This window comes from Halichoerus grypus, chromosome 12, assembly GCF_964656455.1.
Source record: "Halichoerus grypus chromosome 12, mHalGry1.hap1.1, whole genome shotgun sequence".
Lineage (NCBI taxonomy): Eukaryota > Metazoa > Chordata > Mammalia > Carnivora > Phocidae > Halichoerus > Halichoerus grypus.
In genome coordinates, this window is record NC_135723.1 from 21926805 (window position 1) to 21945458 (window position 18654).

General features: G+C 39.5%; 1 protein-coding gene across 1 annotated transcript in view; it reads left to right on the plus strand.

Annotated features, from left to right (window-relative positions):
- Nucleotides 1-18654, plus strand: part of SLC26A5 (solute carrier family 26 member 5) — a 54072-nt gene that overhangs the window by 8697 nt on the left and 26721 nt on the right. The window contains exons 4-5 of the mRNA XM_078059845.1: nt 16159-16363; nt 18163-18302. Of these exons, the coding sequence (XP_077915971.1) occupies nt 16212-16363; nt 18163-18302 (292 nt within the window). The 5' untranslated portion in view covers nt 16159-16211. The remainder of the gene's footprint in view (nt 1-16158; nt 16364-18162; nt 18303-18654) is intronic.

Here is an 18654-nt window from a genome sequence, read left to right on the forward strand (position 1 = left end):
TCGGCACACACTTGCTCAGTTTTCAAAATGAAAAAATAATAAGTGAAGGATTAAGCACAAGCATTGCCTTCTCTCTAACCTGTAACTGTTTTTAAAAGGCTATAAAATTATGCAAAGAATAGGAAGAACTCAGAAGAGAATGAGATAGACAAATGTTTGGAGGAAAGTAAACGATGAAACAGAACTAAGGATTAGTGCAAGAAGGACCGCCATGGGAATGAGAGGGATCTTCTAGAAAGAAGCTCTGGGCGTGGAGTCAGCAAAGACAGAGCAGGCATGAGCAGAGGCATTGAAGCAGAGAGATTAACGGAAATTCTTACACATTAATTAAAATGAAGCCATGTTTCTAATGTGAGTTTGGTATTATAGATAAATCCTTTTTCTTCCTAGCACTTGGAAAGAGGGTGGGCCCTAGCCTACAAGCCAGTTCTTGCCTCTTAACCCTAAAATCAAGCGAGCCCTCAGCAGAGCCGACTTTGGTCACCATATTATTCAAGGAAGGGTCCTATGCTGGAAACACTTGATATGTGATAGTGGAGGAAAATGAGAAAAGTTAACGAAGTCTTTAATTTATAAATATAAGTATATAACTAAGAATAACCTAACATATGAAGGAGCATTTAAAAAAAAAAAAGATAAACAGTTACTAATGCCAGAGGGGAGATCATTCAGGGAAATTATTTAAATTAGCTTTTAAAAAATCTGAGTACCCTCAGAGTGATTAAAAAGATAGTTTCCTTACACAAAAACAGAATTCTTTTAAGAAGGAACAATCAGAAAACCAAAATAGTTTCAAATTTTCTTTAAAAAATGATTAATAAAAATAACTTATTAGAAGGACTAAAAGATAAAGTTTAAGAAATCTAGTATAACACTATGTTAACTGTACTGGAATTGAAAAAAAAAGTTTAAGAAATCTGTCAGAGAATATATATGCTAGGAAAGATGAAAAAACATAGAAGAGCAGTCCAGTAAGTCCAATATCAACCTATTGCAGCTCTAGAAAGAAAAAATCAAAACAAAATAAAAATGGCGGGAAAGAGATTGACAAAGAAATACTAGGAAAAAATTCCTGTAGTTGAGGAGAAGTAGGAGATAAAAAGGATCCAGCAAGTGAATGGAAAAAGCATCCATACAAATATACAATCATTATAAAATTTCAGAATCAAGAATATAGCAAGGCTCCTAAAACTAGTTTCTAAAAGGGAATATGAAGTTACTTAAGATTGACATAAAGTTTCTCATCAATGAACTGGATACTGAAATGTGATAAAGCAATGCCTTCAAATTTATGAGTGAAGGGGCGCCTGGGTGGCTTAGTCGGTAAGCGTTCAACCCTTGATTTCAGCTCAGGTCATGATCTAGGGGTCATGAGATCAAGCCCTCATTGGGCTCCGTGTTGAGAGCATGGAACCTGCTTAAGATTCTCTCTCCCTCTCCCTCTATCCCTGGTCACACACTCTTTCTCTAAAAAATAAAAAATAAAATAAAATAAAAATTATGAGGGAAAATTATTTTGAACTTAAAATTCTATTGCCAGTGAAATTATCAGTAGGTGTGAGGATGACATGAAGACATTTTCAGACTTGCAAAGATTGAGGCCCTTTGCTTCCAGGTTCCCTTTCTGAATCAATTACCTAAGGATGTGTTCCAGCAAAATGAGGGTAGAAAGTGAGAAGGAGGAAAGTGTGGAATAGGAAAGAGTGTAACTCCCCAAGTGCAATTAAAATAAATCCTTGGCTGACAGATGTGCACCAGGCTTAGAAAGAAATTAATACAAATTAGGTCAAGTAATCAGCTCCAAGAAGAATGACTTTAATTCCTTTTTTTTTTTTTTTTTTTTAAGATTTTACTTATTCACTTGACAGAGACACAGCGAGAGAGGGAACACAAGCAAGAGAGTGGGAGAGGGAAAGCAAGCTTCCCGCCGAGCAGGGAGCCCAATGTGGGGCTCAATCCCAGGACCCTGGGATCATGGCCTGAGCCGAAGGCAGACGCCTAACGACTGAGCCACCCAGGCACCCTAGAATGACTTTAATTCTATTCAATAGATAGAACCAGTAATGAACAATTTTAATGTAGTTATAATAATGGGGCCTTGGGCAACTGAAGGACTAAGCTGACTCATATGTACAAACACACAAAAACAAAAGATACTTTAAATAAAGTTAAAGTTAAATAAACTTTAAATAAAGACTACCAGAAGAATGCAGAAGACTGTTTTAAGAGAACAGTAAGTGCAAGCTCATACTCAGCACACCCCATAGGAGTTTCTCTGTGGGGAAAAAAATCATAGGGTGTAGGGATGGGGTCATACATGCAAACCTGGAAAGAAGACATGGCCTCAGGCCTAAAGAGACAAGGAACCACCCCTTCTCCCATTTAATATGAGCTCACTATTTTAAAAACCTGCCAACTGGGGCACCTGGGTGGCTCAGTTGGTTTAGCTTCTGCCTTCGGCTCAGGTCACGATCCCAGAGTCCCGGGATCAAGCCCCGCATCGGGCTCCCTGCTCCTTGGAGAGTCGGCTTCTCCCTCTCCCTCTGATCCTTCCCCCCTCTTGTGCTCACTCTCTCTCACTCTCTCTCTCAAATAAATAAATAAAATCTTTAAAAAAATAAAATATGGTCCATTAAAAAAAGACAAACCTGCCAACAACCATAAGAGAATATCAACAAAGAAAACAAATAGAATTAGGGGCGCCTTGGTGGCTCAGTCGTTAAGCCTCTGCCTTCAGCTCAGGTCATGATCCCGGGGTCCTGGGATTGAGCCCCGCATCGGGCTCCCTGCTCAGCAGGAAGACTGCTTCTCCCTCTCGCACTCCCCCTGCTTGTGTTCCCTCTCTTGCTGTGTCTCTCTCTGTCAAATAAATAAAATCTTTAAAAAACAAAAACAAAAAACAAATAGAAGAATTAAATCCTCAAGAATATAAGATAATGGAAACATATCAACAAAATCTTAAGTGTGTTAAAAATTATTAAAGAGATAAAAAGAATACAAAACAAGGGAAAATAGTACACTATGAAAAAAAGAAGATACAGAAATAAAAAATACAGACATTGAATTTTTTTAATTAATGTTCTAGCTAAACAACATATTGGAACCAAAGGTAAGTTAGTAAATTAGAAGCCAAATCTGAGAAGACTGTCTGGAATCAGGTCATTGGGATAAAAAGATGGGAAATGTCAGAGGTTAAAAAACACAATGATATAATGAGAAGTTCCAACAAATGTCTAATAGAAATTCCAGAAGGAGGTAAGAGAAGGAATTTGCCTATATTTGTTACATAAATAAACAAATTAAAATAGTAATACAGGGACGCCTGGGTGGCTCATCGGTTAACCGTCTGCCTTCTGCTCAGGTCATGATCCCGGGGTCCTGGGACCGAGCCCCACATCAGGCTCCCTGCTCAGGGGGGAGTCTGCTAACCCTCCCCCTACTCATGCTCTCTCTAGCTCTCACGTGTGCTCTCTCTCTCTCTCTCAAATAATTTTTTTTAAAATAGTAATACAATCTAGCAAAAATAATGAGAAGTAAGAAGACTTAAATATTCATTTTTAATGATAAGCATTCACAGATGTCCGAATTCAATGATTTAAAAAATAGCTGTATCATTCTATTACTTAGAATAGTAGTACTCAAACTTTTTAAATATATTTTTTGAATTTTTTTATTTAAATTCAATTTAGTTAACATATAGTCTATCATTAGTTTCAGGGGTATAATGTGGTGATTCATCAGGTATATATAACACCCAGTGCTCATTACATTAAGTGCTGTCCTTAATGTCCATCACCCAGTTACCCCATCCCCCCACCAACCTCCCCTCCAGCAGCCCTCAGTTTGTTTACTATAGTTAAGAGTCTCTTACGGGTTGCCTCCCTCTCTGTTTTTATCTTATTTTATTTTTCTTTCCCTTCCCCTATGTTCATCTATTTTGGTTTTTAAATTCCACATATGGGGCGCCTGGGTGGCTCAGATGGTTGACCTTCAGCTCAGGTCATGATCCCGGGGTCCTGGGATCGAGTCCCACATCGGGCTCCCTGCTCAGTGGGGAGCCTGCTTCTCCCTCTCCCGCTCCCTCTACTTGTGCTCTCTCTCTCTGTCAAATAAATAAAAATAATAAATAAAATCTTTAAATTCCACATATGAGTGAGATCATATGATATTTGTCTTTCTCTGACTAATTTCACTTAGCATAATACCCTCTAGTTCTATCCACGTCATTGCAAATGGCAAGATTTCATTTTTTTGATGGCTGCGTAATAGTCCATTGTGTGTGTGTGTGTGTGTGTGTGTGTGTGTGTGTACCACAACTTCTTTCTCCATTCATCTGTCGATGGACACATGGGCTCTTTCCATACTTTGGCTACTGTGGACATTGCTGCTATGAACATTGGGGTGCATGTGCCCTTCCGAATCACTCTTTTTGTATCCTTTGGATATTTATCCAAAGGATACAAAAAGAGTGATTTGCCGGGTCATAGGGTAGTTCTGTTTTTAACTTTTCGAGGAAGTAGCTCTCAGTCTTAGAGATTTGGAAATGTGTCAAAGTGATTGAAGGGGGCTGCTAGCATTTAGTGTCAGGGACAAAGATGCTAAATGCACAGGAGAGTTCCACACAAGTCCTACCCAGAATACTAATAGCATTTTTTAAGAAATGCTGATGTAGAGTTCAAAATAAATCCACCAGAGGAACTAAAAACAAAAATGATTTTAAGAAAATAGTTGCTTCAAGGAATAAGGCTACACTTGGGGAGAAGAGGGGTGGAAAACTGTTGCTTTTCATAACTAACCCTCCCATAATACTTGCAGTTTTATTGTGTCTGTATTATTATGACCTGAAGTTACCATTTTAGAAAAAGAAATGACTGGTAAACCAGTAGATTCTTCTTCTGTTTTTACTTAAAATTCATTCAGAACTTTTTTTTTTTTTTAAGATTTTATTTATTTGACAGAGAGAGAACACAAGCTGTGGGAGGGGCAGAGGGAAAGGGAAAAGCAGACTCCCTGCTGAGTGGGGATCATGACCTGAGCCGAAGGCGGGCGCTTAACTGACTGAGCCAGCCATGCAACCCTCAGAACTTTTTCTTATTAAAATATCTGTCACTCAAATCTAAGCACCAATTTGAATTGCTGAGCTTTTTACCCCAAAGAAGATTCTGGAAGCATATCTTGTGAGTATTAATGATATTTCAAGTGTTCCAGCTGAAAAATAAATCTTAGAATTTATCAACTGAGGGAGTCACAGCAAATCAGTGTTAGAGGGGACTTCATTTTTTAATGGAATTGAATAATTTTTCCATAGAAGGTGGTTCTATATAGAACAAAGTAGGATGGAAATAGAGTCAAATAACTAGAGCATATGGACTCATTTGGAGCCTAGAGCCTGCCCTTTACGGTCCTATAACACCTGGCTCTGTTCAACCTCTCCAGTTTCATTTTCTGTAACCACTCAAAATAGGATTTCTACCAGTGCTTTTGGTGTTCTATGAACATTTTGTATTTTTACTTTTCACATCTTGGTGCAGAATCACGTGCCCTTCCTTCTGCCTTCTACCCATTATTCAAGAGCGGCTTCAAATCCAGTATCCTCTCTGAAGCCTTCCAATGTGCTTAAAAACCACCAGGCTTCATAAGCAGTAAATCACAAGTGAGAATACATGCCTATAATTAATATCATTTAAATAACATCGGCTAAACATTCTGGCATGATCAATCTGACACACCGTTAATGAGGCAGCATTGCATACATGCATGGTTTCTGAAATCAGCAGACCTGAATCCCATTCTGGCTGTTCTTATCCTATCAGAGCCTCAGATACGTCATCTGAAAAATGTGGGTAATTCTTACCTCACATGGATGCTGTGAGTCTTTAATCCCACAGTCTCAGTAAATGTTAACTGCTGTAATTATGTTTATTGTTGTGTATAAAGAAGAAGCTGACATAAATTGTCTACCATTCATATTATTTTAAGTCAATTTATAGTTTTTATATACTCACTTTGTAAGTTACCCAGTACTTAAAATGAGTATTGACATTGTTTAAAGGTGAACTTTTTTTTATTACTATCGCATATGAATTCACGCAGATCAAAACCAGAATTCCACTTGTAATGGCAAAAATTTGGGGTTGCCTGCCTATCTCAGTCAGTAGAGCATGTGACTCTTGATCTCAGGGTTGTGATTTCAAGCCCCACATTGGGCGTAGAGCTTACTTAAAGTAGCCGAAGCATCTAATAATAAGGAAGGTGGTTAACTAAATCATTGTATATGTATATTAGAAAATATTATGCAACCATTAAAAATTATGCTTCTGAAGTTGTTTATTAATGTGGCAAAATGCTTATGATATCATGGTAAGTAAAAAATTTTTAATGTAGGGGTGCCGGATGGCTCAGTCAGGTGTTGACTCTTGATTTTGGCTCAGGTCATGATCTCAGGGTCTTGAGATAGAGCCCTGCGTCTGGTTCCATGCTCAGTGTGGAGTCTGCTTCAAATTCTCTCTCCCTCTCTCTCTCTCAAATAAATTAATAAAATCTTTAAAAACAAACATTTTAATGCAAAACTTTTAAGACAATATCCAGCCATGTAAATATACATTATATATGGCACAAATGTATGTATTCATGATATACATTCAGTATGTATTATTTATGCATGAGAAAAATGAAAAATTTCCAAATTTCCACAATGTTCATATATTTTATAAGGAAAAAAATCATGATTTATATATCAAAGGCCCTTGATCTCATTTCCTAAATGGTATTTCCTTGCCGACAATCTCTCGCTCCCATCCCCAGAACTTTCTGTGTTCCCCTATATGCTCTATCATTCCGTATGATTCTACCCACCTGTAAGAAATCCTTAAAAGGAGGTAGAATGCTGCAAAGACATTAGATGACAAGGGTCCTGAGGGCACGTGCCCTAGCTTATTGATCTCTAAGCCAACGTGGATGTGACAGCCAAACATGGAGGTAGAGAGTCAGTAGAATCGTATTGAATGAATGAATGGAGACCCAAGGCATTGAGAAATGGAGCAGGTAAAAGGAAATAAGTGTGAGATTGATTAAAAAGGTAATCATAAATATCTATGGAGTCCCTTATTCTAAGTGCTTTATAATTCTTACATTAATCCTCAGTGCAGCACTGTCGGGACTAGCTAGACAAATTATAAGCATCCACATAATGGCATATATGCAGCTGTTTAAAAAACAAAACAATGAGGGGATGCCTGGGTGGTTTGGTCGGTTTGGTATTGACTCTTGGTTTCAGCTCGGGTCATGATTTCAGGGTCATGAGATCGAGCCCCACATCCGGCTCCGTGCTCAGTGAGGAGTCTGCTTGAGGTTCTCTCTCTCCCTCTCCCCCTCACCGTCTTGCACTCTTGCTCGCTCTCTCAAGTGGATACATAAATCTTTAAAAAAATGAAGAATCTATTTTATAGTGGTATGGAAAGATCACCAAGAAATATTAAGTGAATAAAGCAAGGTGCGGAACAGTATTAAGTCATTCTACCATTCATGAGAAGGAGACTATTCATATCCGCCTGTGTAAAATATTTCTGGAAAGACACACAGGAAGCTGACACCATGGTTGTCTCCCAGCCACAGACTGGAAGTGAGACTGCCCTTTAATTCTTTTTATACATGAATTTTTGAGCCATGTGAATATATTAGTGATTCAAAAAGATAATTAAAAACGGAGGAAAATCATTATCCCCATTTTCTAATAAGCAACCTGAGATTGAAGGAAATGAGGTCTCCTGCCCACAGCAGTAATAATAACAGTCACACTTATTAAGCACTTACTGTGTGCCAGGCCCCACAATAGGTACTTTGGAAACATTTTCTAATTCATTCCTCACAGATCTATATTAGTTTTATGTTGGGGCGCCTGGGTGGCTCAGTCGTTAAGCGTCTGCCTTCGGCTCAGGTCATGGTCCCAGGGTCCTGGGATGGAGCCCCACATCGGGCTCCCTGCTCCGCGGGAAGCCTGCTTCTCCCTCTCCCACTCCCCCTGCTTGTGTTCCCTCTCTCGCTGTGTCTCTCTCTGTCAAATAAATAAAATCTTAAAAAAAAAAAAGTTTTATGTTTATTTCACTGTCACCACTGAAGAATCTGAAGGAAACATAGAATTTATTTTCCAATTGAGCACACTTTTGGAAGTAATAATTACTCTGGGACAGCAAGCATAAGCCAGGACTTAGGGTCACTCCACTTAGAGAAGACAAATAGCATGCAGATGTCCTATCATCATGGCAGAATCAGAACATGCTCTGTGTGACTCCACAGCCTATACATGTAACTGCCGTTTACAGATAAGCAGATAAAGGGACAGAAAACTGAGTACCTTGCAAAAAACACACAGCTGTTAAGTGCCAGTTCCAGCCTCCAGGCATGGTCCTTCTGAACCCAAAGCTTATACCGTATGATGTTGCATCTCTGGATAGAAATCTAATAATCCTTTGGCAGAGGAATTTAAGAGGAGGATGATAAATCTAAAAGAAGAGGGAAAGGATGGGCAGAGTCCCAAGCTAAGTACTCTGGCACCTTTGGCCCCCCCCACTCAAACACACCTGGAGAGCATTCAGTCACAAAATGTCTGGGGGCTGCTGCGTGCGGGAGTATGTGCCCAGTGTTTCGGGGACAGTGGTCCTGGCCTCACAGAGCTTACTGTCCACATTTAGGAGCAGGTTGCATAGATTTTAGGGCCTTTGGCTCTTTGTACGTATTGGCCACCGAAGTTAATCAATGATTGTTAATAAGGAAAAGCAAATAATATATGTTAAGAGTCCCAGAAGACTAGACAAAAGGAAACAACTTTTTCAGATTGCTTTCAGGAAAAGGCTGATAAGGTCATAAGTGTAAAATTGTTTCCTGGACTACAACTCATGAAGCTTTTTCTATATGCTATGCCCATTATAGAAAAGCTTATGCCCTGGGAAGTGTAGAAAATTTTCATAATAAATAACATTTATTTTTGTTAGTTGTTCATGCTGATGCCCATAGAGTAATTATGTGAAAGATATAGTAAGTTTGGGCATGTGCTTGCATACTTGGAATGAGAAGGTCAACATAAGCATTAGGACTAATTAGATTATTATGTAATTAATTATATAATTATAATGAGAGTTATAGATATATAAGTTGATTACTTTGAATAGACAGATGCCCTGAAACTCTCTCTCTTCTGATACCTCCAGTCCACAGTGAAGAATACTCACTCACTCACAAACTGAAAAGCATTACTGAACTGGTGTGTGTTTGTATGTGTGTGTGCGTGTGTGTGTGTGGTGGGGTGGGGTGTCTTAGTTTCAGACAACTGAATCCATTCTAGCTAAATCCACAGAGATTTAATTGGCATTTTGAACAAGCTTGCCAAATACTGTTCTCAGAATGTTGTCACTGGAAATACTATTTAAGGATGAGGAGGACACTAGGACTCAGAGAGGCAAGTTGTTTTTCTATATATATTCAACAAGCATTTTTGAGCCCTACGTAGCCATCACTGAACAGAAATCCACAGCATTGGGTTTCTGATCACCGTCTCGTTTCCCAACAGGTTGTTCTTCAATCTCCCTCCATGACTTTTAAACAGTACAGATTCCAGAATTACTAAATCAGTATGTCTAAAGGACCTGGAAACCAGTTGTTTCAGGCTCCCTAGATGATTCGGACACGCTTCCAAGCATGGAATCTCCTGGTGTAGTTGGCCCTGTTGTAACGGTATTGAATGGCTCAGGGGCTCGCGCAGCAGAGCTAAAGCTGGACCCCGACCCTCACCTCCATGCTGGAGTATCTCCCACAAAACCAGCGTGCATCTCTGTTATCGGCAAGCAGCTGATTCTTGCCTTAATTTGAAGTTAAAAATGGTGCCAGTGTTTTGTTACAGTTTTTATTTATAAATATCTGTGCCTTTTAAATTTGATGGCTACTTTGAATACGAAACCAGGTTTGTTTTGGAGACGTCACTTACCCCTACATGAATGTAGATGGTTCTGTTTTCTGACCTACAAAGGGAGGGGGTTACATTGGATCATCTTCAAGATGGACTTTCAGACCTAGAAATCTATGACGAAAACTGTTTTTAAATCCCTTCTTTCATGGCTGTGGAAAACAGGATTTGAACCTCTAGGTCATTTTGCTTTTCGGTTGCTAGTATTTTTGTTGGAGGACCTGTCAGAAGATTTGTCCCTTTTGACCATCTTAGAAGTGACATTTCTCATGTGAGAGTTTGTGTGGTTTTACAACTTGGTGATTTATATTTTAATCAGCACACTGGAAGCTCATTATCTGTCAGATCAGAGTCTAGTCATTTGATCTGCTCGTGTTGGTCCCTTGGTTTCTTTGCTGCTCTTCTTCTGATAAGGGGGTTATTGATAGCCTTCATGGCTTTAATTATTTAATCATTATTGATGAGCATTAAAAGTTCCCCAAAAGGGCAGCCTTTCTCTATAACACCCTCTTCTCCTGTCCTGTCCTTACCCCTCCAGCACTCCTTTCTTTTCCCGGATAAGAAAAAACTGCTAAACAGATATCTCAAGGAGACATAGACTATAGCCAGAGTCCTAACACCTCAAAAATATTTGAAAATCCCCTCTTATCTCTGTCTCTTCCTAACCTACAGAGAGTTATGGTTGCCACATTTAGCAAAGAAAATATAAGATGCCCAGTAAAATTTGAGATAAAGCACAAAATTTTAATATAAGTATGCTCTATGCAATATTTGGGGACATATCCTAAAAAAGTATTTGGTGTTTGCATTGAAATTTAATGGGCATCCTATATTTTATTTGGCAACCCTACAGAGAGTACATACCCTAATGATTTCCTAAATCCATCTAATATTTTGAGATCTTTCTTTGAGACTTGCTCCTAATTTAAACCTAGAGCAAAATGTTTGTAATAACTGAGACTGTATTTGTGTAAAGTTTAATGGGTGTTGCACTGCCCAGCTACACACAACTCCCTCTTGTGTTCAGAACATAGGAATAGAAACAAGACTTTGAAAAACCTAAGCAAGATATTCTTCTGTTTTGTAATTTTTTATTAAATATTTCGAAGACACACATAAGCAAAGACAGTGATGTAATGCATTGCCCACACTTTATTTACACCCTACCCAGTTTATTTTCTTTTTTGTTTGGATGTGGGTGTTTATATTGCCATTCCCTAAGTCAGTGGTTTTGACCTTCAGCTGTGTGTTATCGTCACCTGGAGAGCTTTTTACATCCTCATCCCCCCGCCTACCTCCCAGACCAATTAAATCAGAATCCCTGGCAGGAGAGTCAGACATCAGAAGCTGCCCCGGTGATTACAGTGAGCGGCCAGAGCTGAGAACCAATTCCCTAAGTGAAAATGGCAAAATCAAAGAAGTATTTTTACTGCTGAATCATGTCCTCATATTTTAAATTCATCTTCAAAATTATTTCAAATTATTTGTGGTTTTCTTATGTCTTTTTCATATTTATTTCTCTGTCTCTCTTGGGTTTTAAACCAGCGGTTCTCTACTCATTAAAATCATCTTAGGATGCTGTTTTAAGAAAATGCCTGGGCTCCCCTCCTGGATGTTGTGCTCTAATTGGTCCGGTGTGGAGCCCAGGATTTCTTGGTTTTAAAAGCACCTGAGGAGATTCTGAGTTTAGGCAGAGTTGAAAGCCAGTATTTTTTAATATGTCAAATACCTATCTAGCTGATCATCTGAATCTCCTGGGGACCATTTATTTATTTATTTATTTATTTATTTATTTATTTTTTAGTGGAAGAAAACACATTTATGTATTTATTCATTTCTACTTACAAGTAAGGTCATAGACATCAAGTAGACACCATACTGCCTGGCAATACCTTGTCAGTCTCTGGTCTAATTTCTCTTTCCTCAGACCTCCAACAGTCTCTCCTTCTCACTTTCTTTCTTTCTTTTTTTTTTTTCTATTAAGATTTATTTATTTATTTATTTATTTATTTGAGAGAGAGAGAGCAGTGGGGAGGGGCAAAGGGAGAGAGAATCTCAAGCAGACTCCCCGCCGAACGCCCCTGAGATCATGACCTGAGCCAAAATCAGGAGTTCGACGCTTAACCGATTGAGCCACCCAGGCGCCCCTCCTTCTCACTTTCAATACAATTCACAAAAGAGAAACAACTCATCTTTCCAGCACCACATCTACCAGCCTAAGTGCTTTTGTATCCACATACTCTGCCTTCCCACTGTGGACAGGGAGGAGCTCTCCTTGTCCTCCTCAAGGTCAGGTCCTGCTTGTATGTAAGAGCCAGTGTCTCGGGCGCCTGGGTGGCTCAGATGGTTAAACGTCTGCCTTCGGCTCAGGTCATGATCCCAGGGTCCTGGGATCGAGTCCTGCATCGGGCTCCCTGCTCAGCGGGGAGCCTGCTTCTCCCTCTGCCTCTCTCTCTCTCTGTCTCTCATGAATAAATAAATAAAATAAAATCTTTAAAAAAAAAAAAAAGAGCCAGTGTCTCCTAGGTAACTTTTAAAACACACGTGTAATTGCCCTGCTTGATAAAGTAGAAGGAATTTTAAAGTTCTAGGAGGAGGAGAAATGGGTGTTGGCGGGGCACCTGGGTGGCTCAGTCGTTAAGCGTCTGCCTTCGGCTCAGGTCATGATCCCAGGGTCCTGGGATCGAGCCCCGCATCGGGCTCCCCGCTCCGCGGGAAGCCTGCTTCTCCCTCTCCCACTCCCCCTGCTTGTATTCCCTCTCTCGCTGTGTCTCTCTCTGTCAAATAAATAAATAAAATCTTTAAAAAAAATAAAAAATAAAAAATAAAAAAAATAAAAAAAAAAAAAGAAATGGGTGTTGGCAAATGACCTTCAGAGTAATGGGTATAAATGAGGAATCCTGTTGAGGATAGCGGAAGGACTTTTGAGAATAAGGGTAAGAATGTCTAATATTTTGGAAATATTTTATTCCCACACACCTGGGTGGCTCAGTTGGTTAAGCATCTGACTTCTGCTCAGGTCATGATCTCGGGGTCCTGGGATCAAGCCTACGTTGGGCTCCACACTCAGCTGGGAGTCTGCTTCTCCCTCTCCTTCTGCCCCTCCCCCTCTCCTGCCCCTCCCCCAATCCTGCACGTTCTCTCTCTCTCAAATAAATAAAACCTAAAAAAAATATTTTGTTTCTTCTGCTATGTTTCAATGTAAACACCTATTCTGTTGCTCTGAGATCTTTAGAGAAGGCCGTCACACACGGGTGCAGCAGCGCATGCCAACACCCACACAGAGTGAATGTCCATTGTCCAGGCCCCACCCCTGGAAATCCTATTTCAGGAGGTTCAAAGTGAGGCCCTGATATCAGTACCTTAAACCTTCCCCAGACCATTGTGGCAAGTGACCAGGTTTGGTCCCACTGATTGTAGATGTTACAATATCTTTAGATGATGTTCATCACAATCCATCCCATTGACATCTGGGCGAATTGATGTTGGGGAACATAAAGTCAATGGTAAAACTGGGTTTTTGCAACAGGGCGAAAAAGAAAGTCTGACTCTTATTAGACCTCCCTCAGATCTACCTTGTCTTTTTCTCTTTGAGTGACTCTGAAGGAAGATATAACCTTTCTGAAATAGGACATTAGAAGACCAAGGAGGTATACAGAAAAATGAATAATAAATTTTAATAAAGAAGGCTTAATCTCCTGTAATACGAAATAGCAGAGAGGAAGTATGACCTACACAATCAACAGTCATGAGCACCAATCCAAAGATATCGTTCATGCGTCAAATACTGAGTGCCGGCTAAGAGACAGGGACTGAGCTAGGCCCTTGGAGCTCAGGGTATGGTATGGCCTCGGGAATCACAATCTAGAAGAGACCAATAATTATAACCAGTGGGAAGAAAAATGGGAAATTACATAAGTAGAAAATATAGACACAGTATGCAGGGGATTAGTGGTAAGGGAAAACTTCAGAGAAGCAGAAGACAAAACCAGGCTTTTGAAAGATACAATGATCAGGGTGTAGGGAGGATGGAAGGAGAGTGAGGGGGGGAAACAGCATTTGTTATCAGAGTGAATAGAACTGTAGGCATGGGCTTAAAGCAGCATGCGTGGTACATTGCCTGAATTGTGGATGGTTCTATAAGACTGTCATGTAATGTTCTGGAGGACTTGGGGTAGGAAGAAGGCAGAGGGGTTGCCTTGCCCTATGTCAGACTCCACTCACATATATCAGCCCATTGTTCGTGGGTATTATGATGAGTTCCTAGAGTGTCCATAAAAAGTTAGCCAAGAGATGGCCAACAAGCCTTGCTAGCCTAAAACAAAAGACGTATGATCCCTATTTGTCAGATTCTGCAGCAAAATCCTCTTTCTCCAGACTAATCTGCTCATATCCTCCTTATTGGTACTTGCCATGCTTTCGCTGTTAGACTTCCTTTTTATTCTAGACTCTGGAATTTTTAACCTCCTTAGACATAGGCATTTATTTTTGCATGATGTTTGTGGTTGATCACATGAGCCTGAGTTCAGTGTGAATGTAATTTCAGTTTGATAAGAATCTAACTTTTCATCCCGCAGGAATTGTATCGGGCAACGTCAGTAATCCCCCACATCCCTAAGGTCACCACATAGACACCTGTTAGCTCAGGCTAACCCCCATCTCTTCTGCTGTTACCTTCCTTCAGGTGGGAACACTGGCTTTAGTTTTGTGCACTTAATTTTTATTATAAGGTATATAGTTCAAATATACAGACAAATACGAAGAATCCTGTAATAAACACCCATTCACTTACTGCAGGGCTTAATCAGATCTAAACATTTTGCTCTATTTGCACCAATTGTTTTTATAAACTAAAACATTGTAGATACAGTAAGTTAAAGCTCTATCTCCCCTGAGTCTAATTCCCCTTCTCTCTTATCATTCATGGTTTTATACATTCACTACATCTATGTGTTCATAAACAACATACAGTATTGCTTTATACATTTTTAAACTTTGTATAAATTATTGCATCCTTGAAGTATCTATCTGTACCTTGCATTTTTGTTGAAAATTAAGTTTTTGGGATTTATTGATGATGACACAAATAGATTTAGTTTGCTTTTTAAGACTACTTTATAACATATAATATATCGCTCTACTGAAATTTACTTTTTGTGTACAGGTAGACATTTGAGGTTCTTTTCCAATTTTTCAATATAATAAAGCCATAGTTAACATCCTTGTACACATTTTCATTTGCACAGATATATTGGGATTTTATTCCTTAATCACTTCTTTTACTCATATTAGTAATACTCACTATGTAGCATTTATATACATATATATATATGATTTATAGACATATGCATATGTCTATAAACCAGCCATCCTAATTGTCTCAAACATGACATCATCATCACCTTTAAAACAGTAGTATAAAATTGCACTGACGGGGCGCCTGGGTGGCTCAGTCGTTAAGCGTCTGCCTTCAGCTCAGGTCATGATCCCAGGGTCCTGGGATCGGGCCCCACATCGGGCTCCCTGCTCAGCGGGAAGCCTGCTTCTCCTTCTCCCACTCCCCCTGCTTGTGTTCCCTCTCTCACTGTGTCTCTCTCTGTCAAATAAATAAATAAAATCTTTAAAAATAATAATAATAAAATAAAATTGCACTGATGTTTTCAACTTGTAACCTCTCACTAGTCACCAGGAATTTCCCTCATGGAGATATATAAACCTTAGTTCTGAACCGTGGAATAATTTAAGGAGTAATCAAATATGAGTACAGAATTGGAGAGGAGGATAATATACCTTCAAGAAACTTGGGGTCAATTTAAGGACTGATCTTGCCCTTTTCCTGGTTCCTTGACATGTAAATGGTCAGAGTCAGCCTGAGTCACTATTCCCCTCATACGGACTGAAAGCCAGCTGACTGCAGAATTTAGTCACTGAATTTAATATGAGCTGTTGTTAAAAGCATACACATTACTACTTATTGCCCTGGGAGGAAATAAGTCACATGTGGGTTTTTTTTTTTTTATTTTAACTTCATTTGATTTATTAGTGGTTGCTAGATACTGAGCTATATGGTAGGTGCTCTGGGATGTCCAAAGATGAAGAAGTCCTCCAGTGAACTCACAATCCTGCAAGGAAGAGATGCTTAGGAAGAGTCATCTGTCAGATTTTGGCATCTGAAATAGGCTCTTTATTTTCTCCTTTAGTGGCACTCAGGAAATGCTTGTCTCCTGCTGTTGATGCATAATCTGAGAGTACTATGGATCATGCTGAAGAAAATGAAATCCTCGCAGCAAGCCAGAGGTACTATGTGGAAAGGCCTATCTTTAGTCACCTGGTCCTCCAGGAAAGACTGCACAAGAAGGACAAAATTTCGGATTCCATTGGGGATAAGCTGAAACAGGCATTCACGTATGTTGTGTTTTAACCTATTTCCTTTATCCTGTCATTCAGTTATGACAGAAGCGAGGTCAAATGTATCAAGAAAATCTGGTGCAGTGGGGAAAATAAAACAAATGGTGAGCACTTAGGATTTGCAAACTGTCCACACGGTTCACCCAGGGATAGGTATCTGATTGAACCCCGGCTTCATTATATATTTCACCCTATTTATTAAATTCTGATTATACTTGGCATCCGTTTAACAGTTTATCTAAATACCCTGCTTTCCCATACTCCACCACCTTTGAAATATCCACCACTTCCCTTCGTCTCTCAGGAATGTTCCAACCACTCTATCTTTTTTTTCCACCCTGACTTCTACCCCATTTGGCAACATCCTGAATTTAAGTCCCAACCCAGGCTGTCAAGGACACTCAGTGTCCTAGGACTCCTCACTTTGGAGACGCTCACACACATGTTGCAGGCCTGGGACTGGTAATTGGTGTTGCCTGGCATGTGTGTCTCTGGAGAGCTCCATAGGTTTGATTGCTCCCTTCTGGACCCTTGGGAAGACACGTCCATGTTCTGTGTTCGTGCAAATTTCACAGGGACCCTCCGCTCTAGGTATGATCACCAGGAGAGTTTTAAAATGTATTCACTGGAGTCAGACGGTCTGAGTTTTAATCCTAGTCCCAATCACCTACCAACTGTTGCTTGCATTTCCTGCTCTACAAAATGGGGATAATAATAGTACTTACATCATAGAGTTCCTGGGGGTTAAAATCTGTCAATATATGCAAAGTCCAAGGCACGTGGTAAGTACCACATTAGTGTAGCTATTATTAATGTCTTAATTTTCTAAACAAGGAGACGGGCATCTAATCTAGTTTGTCTCACTGAAATTCATGGCTCTTGCCACAGTTGCCGCAAATCTCCTTCCAATATCTTCCTTCACCTGGTGATCAGATACTTTTGGCCACTAAAGACATGATATAAAGTACCACGCATACTGCAAGAGTGCATTGTCTTTTGAATGGAATAAACTGCTTCCTTGCTTCCTTGTTACCCGGAGAACTTGGGGCTGTCGTGGTGGTGATGGAACCCATCTGTCCATCTCTTATTTAGTGATGTCTCTGATGATTGGCATGGACTGGCAAAAGGACTGGCCAGGGCCCAGAACATAGTCTATGTATCAAAATCAACTGAACTCTGTAGGGATTAAATGCAAGGCCTGGGTTTTGTCAGCATGATGTCCCACCTAATCAAGACAACCAGACACGGAATCCGCTATAACACATGAGTGACAAATGGTGTTTTGAGTTTACCTAATCAAAGACCCTAAAGCATTGACTACATATCCATAAAGCTCATAGTACTTGTATAAATTTCCTTCATTTTATAAGGACAGGGGAAACTAAATGGGCCTGCCAGTCAGTGGTTCCACATTCAAAAATTTACTCAATCAGTAAATAATTCCCCCATTTTGTTTTTACACCAACACAGAAAGTACATTAGGATTTCATCTGCTAAAATAATAGCTTCCAAGGTATCTCAATTATTTTGAAGCTAAATTTTTCTTGGTAAAATTGTAGAGCATTATTATGGAGCCAATTCAGATGTTTCCCTTAAAAAAAAAAAAGTTTACAAGCAGATCTTCTTGTTTCTGATCTCTGCAGAGTGGAAAGGTCATTCTTAGCACAGAATGTGAATTTTTCCTTATTGCTTCAGGATACGGGGAAGGGAAAATGCCTTGGTGTGAATTCTTTAGAAGTATTCCTCATTTTATCTCTGGGTTTTTTTGGGTTTTTGTTTTGTTTTTGTCCTCCCAGATGTACTCCTAAGAAGATACGAAATATCATTTATATGTTCCTGCCCATAACAAAGTGGTTACCAGCATACAAGTTCAAAGAGTATGTGTTGGGTGACTTGGTCTCAGGTATAAGCACAGGGGTGCTTCAGCTTCCTCAAGGTTAGTAGGTATATTTATTTCTTTGTGTTGTTTCCCTTGCCACCATCTCTTCAAACAATTGTTGACCTTTTTTCTGTTTACTTTCATCATGATTGTGAATTCATAGTTTTTATCATATTCTAGTAACCTTTACCTGTCTAAAGGAATTCTTCAGAAATATTTAACCCTTAAAAAGCCCAGAGACAGTAGTTGTAGAATATGATGATACTAGTTTGCAGATCAGTATATTTCTAGGAACTGGCTGGGCATGGCCTTACTTCTTCCTAAGTTAGCCAGTCACTCAATGAATGTGTTGTCGGAGTTCTCCTTGTTAAGGTTCTTGACTTTTAAGTCCATATTCTAATTACAAGGG